The sequence below is a fragment of the Panthera pardus genome, unplaced genomic scaffold (genome assembly GCF_024362965.1).
Source record: "Panthera pardus isolate Hobbes unplaced genomic scaffold, ASM2436296v1 HiC_scaffold_15, whole genome shotgun sequence".
NCBI lineage: Eukaryota > Metazoa > Chordata > Mammalia > Carnivora > Felidae > Panthera > Panthera pardus.
The window spans coordinates 9,206,054-9,218,579 of NW_026526710.1; the positions used below are offsets into that span (position 1 = coordinate 9,206,054).

Consider the following 12,526-nt stretch of genomic DNA (forward strand, 5'->3'; position numbering starts at 1 on the left):
TGCTTTTGTTTCCCTTGCCTCTGGAGACGTGTTGAGTAAGAAGTTGCTGCAGCCGCCGCTCTGGAAAGCAGTGTGGAGGTTCCTCAGAAAATTAAAAATAGACCTACCCTATGACCCAGCAATAGCACTGCTAGGAATTTATCCAAGGGATACAGGAGTACTGATGCATAGGGGCACCTGTACCCCAATGTTTATAGCGGCACTCTCAACAATAGCCAAATTATGGAAAGAGCCTAAATGTCCATCAACTGATGAATGGATAAAGAAATTGTGGTTTATATACACAATGGAATACTACGTGGCAATGAGAAAAAATGAAATATGGCCTTTTGTAGCAACATGGATGGAACTGGAGAGTGTGATGCTAAGTGAAATAAGCCATACAGAGAAAGACAGATACCATATGGTTTCACTCTTATGTGGATCCTGAGAAACATAACAGAAACCCATGGGGGAGGGGAAGGAAAAAAAGGAAAAAAAAAAAAAAAAAAAGAGGTTAGAGTGGGAGAGAGCCAAAGCATTAGAGACTGTTAAAAACTGAGAACAAACTGAGGGTTGATGGGGGGTGGGAGGGAGGGCAGGGTGGGAGGGAGGGCAGGGTGGATGATGGGTATTGAGGAGGGCACCTTTTGGGATGAGCACTGGGTGTTGTATGGAAACCAATTTGACAGTAAATTTCATATATTAAAAAATAAAAAAAAAATAAAAAAATAAAATAAAAAAAATAAAAAATAAAAATAAAAAAAGAAGTTGCTGCAGCCAAGATCAAAGAGGTTTTTGCCTGCTTTGTCCTCTAGGATTTTGATGGCTTCCTGTCTTACATTTAGGTCTTTCATCCATTTTGAATTTATTTTTGTGTATGATGTAAGAAAGTGATCCAGGTTCATTCTTCTGCATGTCGCTGTCCAGTTTTCCCAGCACCACTTGCTGAAGAGACTGTCTTGATTCCATTGGATATTCTTTCCTGCTTTGTCAAAGATTAGTTGGCCATATGTTTGTGGGTCCATTTCTGGGTTCTCTATTCTGTTCCATTGATCTGAGTGTCTGTTCTTGTGCCAGTACCATACTGTCTTGATGGTTACAACTTTGTAGTATAGCTTGAAGTCTGGGATTGTGATGCCTCCTGCTTTGGTTTTCTGTTTTCAAGACTGTTTTAGCTATTCAGGGTCTTTTCTGGTTCCATACAATTTTTAGGATTATTTGTTCTAGATCTGTGAAGAATGCTGGTGTTATCTTGATAGGGATTGCATTGAATATGTAGATTGCTTTGGGTAGTATCGACATTTTAACGATATTTGTTCTTCCTATCCAGGAACATGGAATCTTTTTCCATTTTTTTTTTTTTTGTGTCTTCTTCAATTTCTTTCATAAGCTTTCTATAGTCTTCAGTGTATAGATTTTTCACCTCTTTGGTTAGATTTATTCCTAGGTATTTTATGGTTTTTGGTGCAACTGTAAATGGGATTGATTCCTTGATTTCTCTGTCGCTTCATTGTTGGTGTATAGGAATGCAACCAGGGTGGGAGGGAGGGCAGGGTGGGTGATGGGTATTGAGGAGGGCACTTTTTGGGATGAGCACTGGGTGTTGTATGGAAACCAATTTGACAGTAAATTCCATATATTAAAAAATAAATTTAAAAAATTAAAAAAAAAAGGAATGCAACCAATTTCTGTGTATTGACTTTATATCCTGCAACTTTGCTGAATTCATGAATCAATTCTAGCAGTTTTTTGGTGGAATCTTTTGGGTTTTCCATATAGAGTATCATGTCATCTGCAAAGAGTGAAAGTTTGACCTCCTCCTGGGCAATTTGGATGCCTTTTATTTCTTTGTGTTGTCTAATTGCAGAGGCTAAGACTTTCAATACTATGTTGAATAACAGTGGTGAGAGTGGACATCCCTGTCTTGTTCCTGACCATAGGGGGAAAGCTCTCAGTTTTTCCCCATTGAGAATTATATTAGTGGTGGGTCTTTCATGTATGGCTTTTATGATCTTGAGGTATGATCCTTCTATCTCTACTTTCTTGAGGGTTTTTATCAAGAAAGGATGCTGTATTTTGTCAAATGCTTTCTCTGCATCTATTGAGAGGATCATATGGTTCTTGTCCTTTCTTTTATTGATGTGATGAGTCACGTTAATTGTTTTGCGGATATTGAACCAGCCCTGCATCCCAGGTATAAATCCCACTTGGTCCTGGTGAATAGTTTTTTTAATGTATTGTTGGATCCAGTTGGCTAATACCTTGTTGAGGATTTTTGCATCCATGTTCATCAGGGAAACTGGTCTATAGTTCTCCTTTTTAGTGGGGTCTCTGTCTGGTTTTGGAATCAAGGTAATGCTGGCTTCACAGAAAGAGTTTGGAAGTTTTCCTTCCATTTCTATTTTTTGGAACTCCTTAAAGAGATTAGGTGTTAACTCTTCCTTAAATGTTTGGTAGAATTCCCCTGGAAAGCCATGTGGCCCTGGACTATTGTTTTTTCTGGCAGATTTTTTATTACTAATTCGATTTCCTTACTGGTTATGGGTCTGTTCAATTTTTTTATTTCTTCCTGTCCCAGTTTTGGTAGTGTATATGTTTCTAGGAATTTGTCCATTTCTTCCAGATTGCCCATTTTATTGGCATATAATTGCTCATGATATTCTCTTTTTTTTTATTATTTTTTTAATGTTTTATTTATTTTTGAGACAGGGAGAGACAGAACATGAACAGGGGAGGGTCAGAGAGAGGGAGACACAGAATCCGAAACAGGCTCCAGGCTCTGAGCTGTCAGCACAGAGCCCGATGCGGGGCTCGAACTCACGGACCGTGAGATCATGACTTGAGCCGAAGTCAGCCGCTTAACCGACTGAGCCACCCAGGTGCCCCATGATATTCTCTTGTTATTGTTTTTATTTCTGCTGTGTTGGTTGTGATCTCTCCTCTCTCATTCTTGATTTTATTTGTTTGGGTCCTTTCCTTTTTCTTTTTGATCAAAGTGGCTAGTGGTTTATCATCATATGTTTTCAGTCTTACGTGGATCCTGAGAAACTTAACAGAAGACCATGGGGGAAGGGAAGGGGGAAAAAAGTTACAGAGAGGGAAGGAGGCAAACCATAAGAGACTCTTAAAAACTGAGAATAGGGGCGCCTGGGTGGCGCAGTCGGTTAAGAGTCCGACTTCAGCCAGGTCACGATCTCGCGGTCCGTGAGTTCGAGCCCCGCGTCAGGCTCTGGGCTGATGGCTCGGAGCCTGGAGCCTGTTTCTGATTCTGTGTCTCCCTCTCTCTCTGCCCCTCCCCCGTTCATGCTCTGTCTCTCTCTGTCCCAAAAATAAAAAAAAATAAAAAAAATAAAAAAAAAACTGAGAATAAACTGAGGGTTGATGGGGGGTAGGAGGGAGGGGAAAGTGGGTGATGGGCATTGAGGAGGGCATCTGTTGGGATGAGCACTGGGTGTGGGTGTTGAATGGAAACCAATTTCACAATAAGTTTCATATTTAAAAAATAAACAAAAATAAATAAAAGAAGAAACTCTTACAACTCAATAGCAAAAAATCATCATCATCATCCTCTGATTTTTAAATGGGCAGAGAACCTGAATAGACATTTTTTTTTCCAAAGAAGATATACAAATGGCCACCAGGTATATGAAAAGCGCTTAACAATGTCAGTAATCATCAGCGAAATGCAGATCAAAACTGCAATGAGACATCCCCCTCACACCCATTAGAATGGCTATTATCAAAAAAGACAAGAGATGGTAAGCTCTGGTAGGGATACGGAGAAAAGGGAACCCTCGTGCACTGCTGGTTGGAATGTAAGTTGTTGCAACCACTATGGAAAACAGTATGGAGGCTCCTCAAAATAATTAAAATGGAAATTACCAGTATGATCCAGTAATTCTACTTCTCGGTGTGTATCCAAAGGAAATGAAATTACCATCTTGAAGAGATACCTACACCCCCATGTTTGTAGCAGCATTATTCACAGGAGCCAAGACATGGAAGCAACCTCAGTGCCTATCAATAGATGAATGGATAAAGAAAATGATACCCACATGTGTGTGCACACAATGGAATATTATTCAGCCCTGAAGAAGGAAGGCAATCCTGCCATTACAACATGGATGGACCTTGAGGGGGCATGATGTTGAGTGAAATAAGCCAGAGAAAGACAAATACTGCATGATACCACTTACATGTAGAATCTCAAACCATCAAACATAGAAACAGAGTTGAATGTGGCTGCCAGAAGTTAGGGGTGAGGGAAATGGGGAAACACTGGCCAAAGGATAAAAACTTCTCATTGGAAGGTGAATAAGTTCTGGGGACCTAGTGCACAGCCTAGTCACTGTAGTTAGCAACACCGTAGTATATACGTGAAAGTTGTTGAGAGAACAAATCTTAAATGTTCTCATCACAGAAAAAAAAATTATGTGAGGTGAGGTGATGGATATGTTAACAAAACCTAATTGTGGTATCATTTCACAATACCTATGTGTTAGACCATCACCTTGTACACCTTAAACGTACATGATGTTATATGTCAACTAAAGCTCAAGACAGCTGGAGAAAACCCCCAAAGGTCAGCCTCTCTCACTTCACCTGTTCAACGTAGAGCAAAGATCATGTGTCCAAAGAGCACAGGGAGAGGGGAGGAAGATGCACAGTTGGGAGAAACCACAGCTTCAGACTATGAGTGACCGTCATATATGATCGCGCCTTCCACCAAAATCACTTAAAGACCTTCCAGTGCCTTATCAAGGGAGAAGAATCACTGTCTACAGCATGGCTTCTGACAGGGCAAACTATAGCCTGGGACACCAAACCCAGCCCGGCGGCTATTTTGACAAATAAAGTTTTATTGAAACATCACCATGTCCATGTATTTACCTATTGCCTACGGCTGCTTTTGCTACCATACCACATGGCCCGCACGGCCTGAAATATTCACTGTCTGGCCCCTTACAGAGAAAGTGTGCCAACCTCTAGCTTTCCTGCCTAATTTTAATTTTTTAAATGTTTATTTATATTTTAGAGAGAGAGAGAGAGAGAGAGAGAGAGAGAGAGAGACAGAGCGTGAGTGGGGGAGGGGCAGAGAGAGAGGGAGACACAGAATCCGAAGCAGGCTCCAGGCTCTGAGCTGTCGGCACAGAGCCCGATGAGGGGCTCAAACCCACGAGCTGTAAGATCATGACCTCAGCTGAAGTCAGACGGTTGACCGGCTGAGCCACCCAGGCACCTCCCCCCAACTTTTTTTTAACTTTTTTTAATGTTTACTTATATTTGAGAGAGAGACAGAGCACGCTTCCTGCCTAATTTTTTGTCGTTGTTACTGTAAAATATATATAACATAAAATTTACCATTTTAGCCATTTCTAAGGCTACAGTTTCAGCAGCATTAGGTACATTCACATGTTGTGTGACCATCATCACCATCCACCTCCAGAACCTTTTCATTTCCAAAACTGCAACCCTGTACCCAGTAAACACAAACTCCCAGTAAACACAAACTCCCAGTAAACACGAACTCCCCGTTCCCCTCCCCCAGCCCCCGGCACCCACCCTTCTACTTTTCCTTTTGTGACTGGCTTCTCCTACTTAGCATACCGTGCTTGAGATGCATCCACATCGAAGCATGTGTCACAATTTCATTCCTTTTGACGGCTGAATAATATTCCACCGGGTAGAGAGGCCACATTTTGTTTCTCCACTCATCCGCCCATGGGCACCTAGGCTGCTGCCACCTTGGGGCTGTTGTGAATAGTGCTGCCTCCTGCCTACTCGAGTCGCTTCCTGCATCACATGCCTCGGTCCCTTAGCCACAGACGCCTTCTGTCACCTTCTGTCAATTCCTCAAATGTATCGTGCCCCCTCCCGCCTCTCGGTTAGAATACCCTCCACCTCTATCCCTTCATCATCTTAGCTGTGTCTTAGCCTTCAGTCTAAATTATCACTTCTGGGAACTCGCCCTGACCAGACCCTCCCTAGTCCTCCCCCCTCCACCTCCCTGCCAGTTCAAACTCGATCAGCTCTATCTGGTCATGAGCTCTGATGGTGTCCTGCCCTGCATCTTTATAGCCTGTAACACTGTGCATAAGCACCGGATACAATTTTATAATACTTCTGTGTGGTTATTTGATTAATGTCAGACTTCAAGAAGCCAAGGCTATGTCTTTTTTTTGCTTCCCATTATACCCCCACCGACTAGCCCAGAGCCTAGAACAAACCACATTTCATTCATTCTAAGAGACACGTATTTTTACATTTATAGCAGGATGCAACCGATAACCAATGTCTTACATCCACCTGCATACGGCGATGAGCACTCACAAAACACTGGCTCAATCGGTGAAGACGCTCAGAGGCAGGTGCCACTCTGAACCCCCAAAGGGGTGGCTGATGCAACAGAAGTGGTCAGGTGGGAGTCCAAGAGAGTCCTGGGACCATGTCAAAAAAGCAACACTTCACAGGCATGTGGGTTCGCTATTGCTTAAGACAGGAGGAAGGGAGAGGGTCTGAGATTGGGACAGGCCCCCTGAGTCCTTCTGCATACCTGCCCAGGCTGGAGAGCCAGCCCTGGATAAAGGCCCGAGTCAAAGGCAAACGAGCACAGCTAGGGAGTGGGGGTCAGGAAATCCCTGAGAGCCCTTGCAATGTCACAAGAAGCCAAAGTGAAGGTCAGATTCAGTCAGGGCCTCTGCACTTTGCTTCCTACAGAAGTCTGGGCCAGCCCTGCTTGCCTTTGGCTCCTCCCAGGACACTCTATGGTGTCTGTGGCTGGTCTCAGCCCTCACATAGGCCTCCACATACTAGGAATGCGAGGAAACTCTCCCCACTGCCCCCCCACATCCTAGCTGCAGGGATCCCGGAGCAGGGATGCAGGGCTCTTACACACACCAGGTGCCAGATTCAGACTCCTTATGGTATCTCCCGGCAAGATCACAAACTATCATTTTATCTTCTATGCCTTCATGGCGATTTTGTCCAGTGTAAATTTTTAAAACATGCTACCCACTTTCGTAAGCCTGCTTAGCATGTTTTCCCATTTTTAAGACACTGAGAACCAGGGCGCCTGGGTGGCTCAGTCGGTTGAGCGTCTGACTTCGGCTCAGGTCATGATCTCACCGTTTGTGGGTTCGAGTCCCGCGTCAGGCTCTGTGCTGACAGCTCGGAGCCTGGAGCCTGCTTCCAATTCTGTGTCTCCCTCTCTCTCTGCACCTAACCTACTCACATTCTCTTTCTCAAAAATAAATAAACATTAAAAAAATCTTTAAAAAAAGACACTGAGAACCTCCAAAGACTGCAAGGCACCTGGCCACAGTCAGCCTCTGAGGGGCCCTGCAGAGAGCTTCCCGTCCCCTCCTAGCAGCCAGTATGTAGCTACAGACACCATGTCACCCTGCCAGCAGCAAGATCCTCCCCAAACCAGAGCCGGGTGCACACGGTACCCACTTTCATGATTTTCTCCCCTGTAGGCTGACCCTAAGCTTCTGTACCAAGACCTCTGCTCCGATAGTCTGGTTCTACTCTCTGACCCACCCCGACCTGGACGTGCCTTTTCATTATAAGCACCGAGCGCGTCCCGTACACATGCTGCCCAGCATGGCAGCCACTTGCCCTAAGGGGCCACTGCACACTTAGAATGCAGGGAGTCTGGACTGAGAGGAGCTGTGGGTGCAAAACACACACTGGATGTCGAAGACTTTGTATGAAAAAGAGAATGCAAAACATTTCCGTGTTATCATCTTACAGTGATTCTATGTTGACGTGGTAATATTTTGATATACTGAGTTAAATGGCACCTATTATAAAAACATCACTTGCTTTGGGGCGCCTGGGTGGCTCCGTCGGTTGAGCGTCCGACTTCGGCTCAGGTCGTGATCTCGCGGTCCGTGAGTTCGAGCCCGGAGTCGGGCTCTGTGCTAACAGCTCAGAGCCTGGAGCCTGTTTCAGATTCTGCGTCTCCCTCTCTCTCTGACCCTCCCCTGTTCATGCTGTCTCTTCCTGTCTCAAAAATAAATAAATATTTTAAAAAAAATTTTTTTTTTTAAAAACATCACTTGTTTCTTTTTACTCTTTTTAATGCAATATTAGAAAATGGAAGGGTAGGTGTGCAGCTCACAGCCTATTTCTAGGAGCATCCTTGGGATAGACTCCACAGGGGCCGGCCAGCTTTCCCTGTCAAGGGCCAGATGGCAAACAGTTTCGGCTTTGCAGACCGCACTCAACTCAGCCTTGCAGCACAAACCAGCCACAGACCACACACACCGGAACGGTCCTGGCTGTGTTGCCATCAATGCAGATTTGGCCCCCAGGCTGTAGTTTGCTGACCCCAACTGAGGAGGACCCATACCGTAAAAAGGGTCATTTCTGGGGCACCGGGGCGGCTCAGTCGGTTAAGCCCCGGACTCTTGATTTCAGTTCAGGTCATGATCTCAGGGTCATGAAATGGAGCCCTGAATCCGGCTCTGCACCGAGTATGGAGCCGAAGACTCTCTCTCTCCCTCTCTCTCTCTCTCTACCCCTCCTCTGCCTGCACCACCACGTACGCTCTCTCTCAAAAACAAAATAAAACCTTAAATGAAAATAAAACGTTTTTAAAGGGTCACTTCTGGGAAATGCTATTCATCTTCTCACAGGCCCTCCATGAAAAGCCACCTTTCATTCAAGTGAAGAAGAGAAACACAAGCGCATTCGAGGCTCCCCTAACCTGGCACGGTCCTGGGGCCATGAAGCAGCCCCCAGAAGCCCCGGGGCTCAGCGGCCCCAGGGCAACCACCAAACACACTTACTTGGGCGTGTGGGCCTCGTCTACACGGTGACCCAGCTGGAATTCGTGGGACTTGCTCCGATGCAGGGCGGTGAAACCTGGAATCAAGTGGATCAGTTTCCGGGAGGAGGGCGGCGGGGTCCCCGGGGGCTTCAGCTTGTTCTTCCTCCTCATGGGTGGTGTGCCGGGAGGGGTCACGGTGGTGACGATATTAGGGGTGCGCGGCGGGGTGCGGACCGCGTGCCGCTGCCGGGGCGACGGGGGCAGGGAACGGTGGCCTGACTCCAGCGGCGGTGGCGGGCACAGGCCCGGGTAGGGGTCCACGGTAAGCCTGTCCACATGGGTGTACACGGGGGCCCCGGGCGAGGGGCTGGCGTGACAGTAGTGCTGGACGCACTTGGTCTGGACCCTGGGGCTCTGGGAGAGGTGGGTGCGGATCCACGGCGTGGGCTCCGGGGGGCACACGGGGTTGTTCTCCTTCCCCGTCTCCGTGGTGGGCCACTGGATGGTCCAGTCTTGTTTGGAAAGGTTGCCTCCTGAGTTGGAATAAAGGAGCAGAGAGACAACAGATAAGCCTTGAGAAAGCCTGGCAAGTTACCCCACGTGCACGTTCCAGCGTATGTACGTTCCAGCGTATGCACGTTCCAGCGAACGTACCTTACGGCGTATGCACGTTACAGAGAACGTACTTTACACATGCTCGTTACCGCGAACGTATCATACGGCGAATTCACGTTACAGCGTATGCACGTTACAGCGAATGCACTTTACAGCACGTGCACGTCACGCTCTATCCACACCACACTGTGCGTGCATGCTACGCCTTATAGACCTTACAGCCTATGCACATTACATCCTATATACGCTGCGCTGTGTATGAACACCACACCGTGTTCGTACTATACTGCACACACATTCACATAAATTCATCCCCCTTTGGCTCCTCCAGAGAATGAAATCCCTTTGCTGACTCTCTCACTATAACCCCCACTCAACAGCCTTGCCCACCTGCTCTCCTGTAGTTGTGGAGCCCACAAGTCAAATATCCAGAAAAGCAAAGGAGTGAATTCTCGCTTTTGAATTTCCAAGGATCTTAATTCCAGCAGTTTCAGGATGATTGATAGGATTTTCGAGGATAACCTTTCCCTTACGTAGCAATTTTAACAGCTAGCCCTTATATGAGATACAGGAATTCTGCAGAAGTCAAATTTGCCCTGACCTCTTTCTCAGACACTGCACCAACTTCTCCCAGATCTGCTGTGGCTGTGTGCTCGGTCAACCCTCATCCAACACTTACTTACTTACTTTCTTTCTTTCTTTCTTTCTTTCTTTCTTTTTCTTTCTTTCTTTCTCTTTCTTTCTTTCTTTTCTTCCTTCCTTTCTTTCTTCCTTCCTCTTTCTTTCTTTCTTTCCTTCTTTCTATGTTTATTTTTGAGAGACAGACACAGAGCACAAGCAGAGGAGGGGCAGAGAGGGACGGAGACCCAGAATCTGAAGCACACTCCAGGCTCTGTGCTGACAGCAGAGAGCCTGATGTAGGGCTCGAACCCACAAACCATAAGATCATGACCTGAGCCAAAGTCGGACGCTTAACCACTGAGCCACCCAGGTGTCCCATCATCCAACGCTTTGTGAATGCACCAGGCACTATGCTCCAGAAAGGCATAGCAGACCACACCCAGCCCGGGCTCTCTGGTACCCTAGGTTTAATATTCCACTTAAGGAGAGACACAATAGACCAGAAAACACAGTCATGAAAGGATTTCAGAGGGTGATGAGTGCCGGGAGCGGGGACAACCAGAATGGATGTGATAAGAGAATTAGTAATGGTGAATGGTTACCAAGCTGTGGTTCCTGCCCACTGCAGAACACGACTCAGCCACAAAACGGAATGAACTACTGAGCATGCAGCAACCTGGGTGACTTTCCAGACAACTGCGCTGAGCAGAGAAAGCCAATCCCAGAAGATCCCATTCATATTGCATTTTTGAAATGGCCACATTTTAGAAATGGAGGATAGATTGGTGGTTGCCAGGGTTTAGGGCTGGAGGACACAGGCAGGAGGGACACACACAAGGGACCCTTAGAGCATTGGAACTGTCCAGTATCTTCAACCGTGGTGAAGGACACGTGATCCCACACAGGTGATAAAGTTGCATAGAACTAAATACACACACACACACACACACACACACACACACACACACACACGAGTACACATAAAACTGGGGAGACCCGGACAAGATCAGGAGGTTGCATCAATGTCAATAACCTGGCTGTGACATGGCACTACAATTTTACCAAAAGTTACCAACTGGGAGAAACTGAGCAAACTCGACAAGGGATCTGTTGCGGGCTGAATGTTTGTGTCCCTCCAAAACCCTGACATTGACATCCTAACCCCCTACAGTGATGGCCTTTGGAGGTGGGGCCTTTGGGAGGTAACTGGGTTAAGAGAGGTGGTGAAGGTGGAGCCCTTATAAGGAGATGGAGAGACAGGAAGTCCGAGGAAGGAAAGGCCGTGTGAGACCACAAAAGTGGCTGTCTATCAGCCAGGAAGAAGACCCTCCACAAGAAAACATCTGCCAGCACCTTGATCTTGGACGTCCAGCCTCTAGAACGGTAAGAAATAATGTCTATTGGTTAAGCCACCCAGTCTGTGGTATTTGTTTTAGCATCAGGATCACTCTGTATTATTTTTTTACAACTGCATGGCAATCTGCAATTAGCTCAATACAAACTTCAACTGAAAAAAACTAAAAGTAAAAGGGTTGGGGGTGGGGCTGGCTTTAGGTAGAGCATTCAGCTCCCTAAGGAAGCCCCATTTAAGCTGGCATTGAGGACAAGAAGGGGATCGCCAACAGCCAAGGAAAGAGCATACAGGTAGGAAGGAGCTTTTTTTTTTTTAAGTCCTACAGCCGTTTATTAGGGAAAGAATGGAGGCGTTAAAAAAAATCCCCACTGTCTGAATGCAGCTTGGGATTTTCAGCTCTGGTATAAGTTAAACCAAAAAATAAAAATAAAAATTCCAGTTGTGCATTAACATTTTCTCACTCCTCCGCCATACTGAAAGGGTAAATATCAATGTGGTCTACATGCACAGACTCCATGCTAAGTGGACTCCTATCTACGTTAGGGCAGGCACTTTCCTAGGTCCCTTTTTGGGGTGCCTTCTCAAAGGCAGTGTGCCCAAGGTGTGGCAACAATAGGGTGGGTGGCTCAAGGAGAGGCTGAAGGGACAGGTGAGGGACAGACCACCAGGACCGTGCACCAAAATGCAGTGTGGGTTATATGCCAAGTTCAGGGGGAAGCCATTGAGAGTTCTGATGGGAGGTTCCTTTCTCGAACATCCTGCTTGGACAGGGAGAGCCCAAGAAAGGTTTTGCAGGGCTCCAGGCGAGAGGTGTCGCTGGTCCCCACGTGGGTGGTGGCTGCGAAAAGAGAAACCAGTGGGGACCGCTGCATGCAAAAGCAGGACCTGGCAGAAGGCGATCGAGTGGCCCCCCCCATCATGGGCCAAGGAAGAGATGAGGGGCAGAAAGAAATTCCAGCTCGTGGCCAACTAGCAATAACGAGAATAATTACTATAAGGACCATAACAAGAGCTGATTTATAGAACATTTGACAGTTTGCAAAGTGCTTTCGTGAAGACTGACTCACTGCCCCATTTTTAATTAAAACTACCCATTTGGTTATTATATATTCATTATAGAAAAATTAGAAAATTCAGATAAGGAAAAAGGCAATGTTGGTCTACAGCCCAGCCATCATCCC

General features: G+C 46.2%; 1 protein-coding gene across 2 annotated transcripts in view; it reads right to left on the reverse strand.

The window, feature by feature from the left end:
* KSR2 (kinase suppressor of ras 2) overlaps positions 1-12,526 on the reverse strand; it is a 433,928-nt gene that overhangs the window by 251,703 nt on the left and 169,699 nt on the right. For both annotated transcript variants that reach the window (XM_053902086.1, XM_053902087.1), the window contains exon 4: positions 8,775-9,288. In XM_053902086.1, coding sequence (XP_053758061.1) covers positions 8,775-9,288 — 514 coding nt within the window. The remainder of the gene's footprint in view (positions 1-8,774; positions 9,289-12,526) is intronic.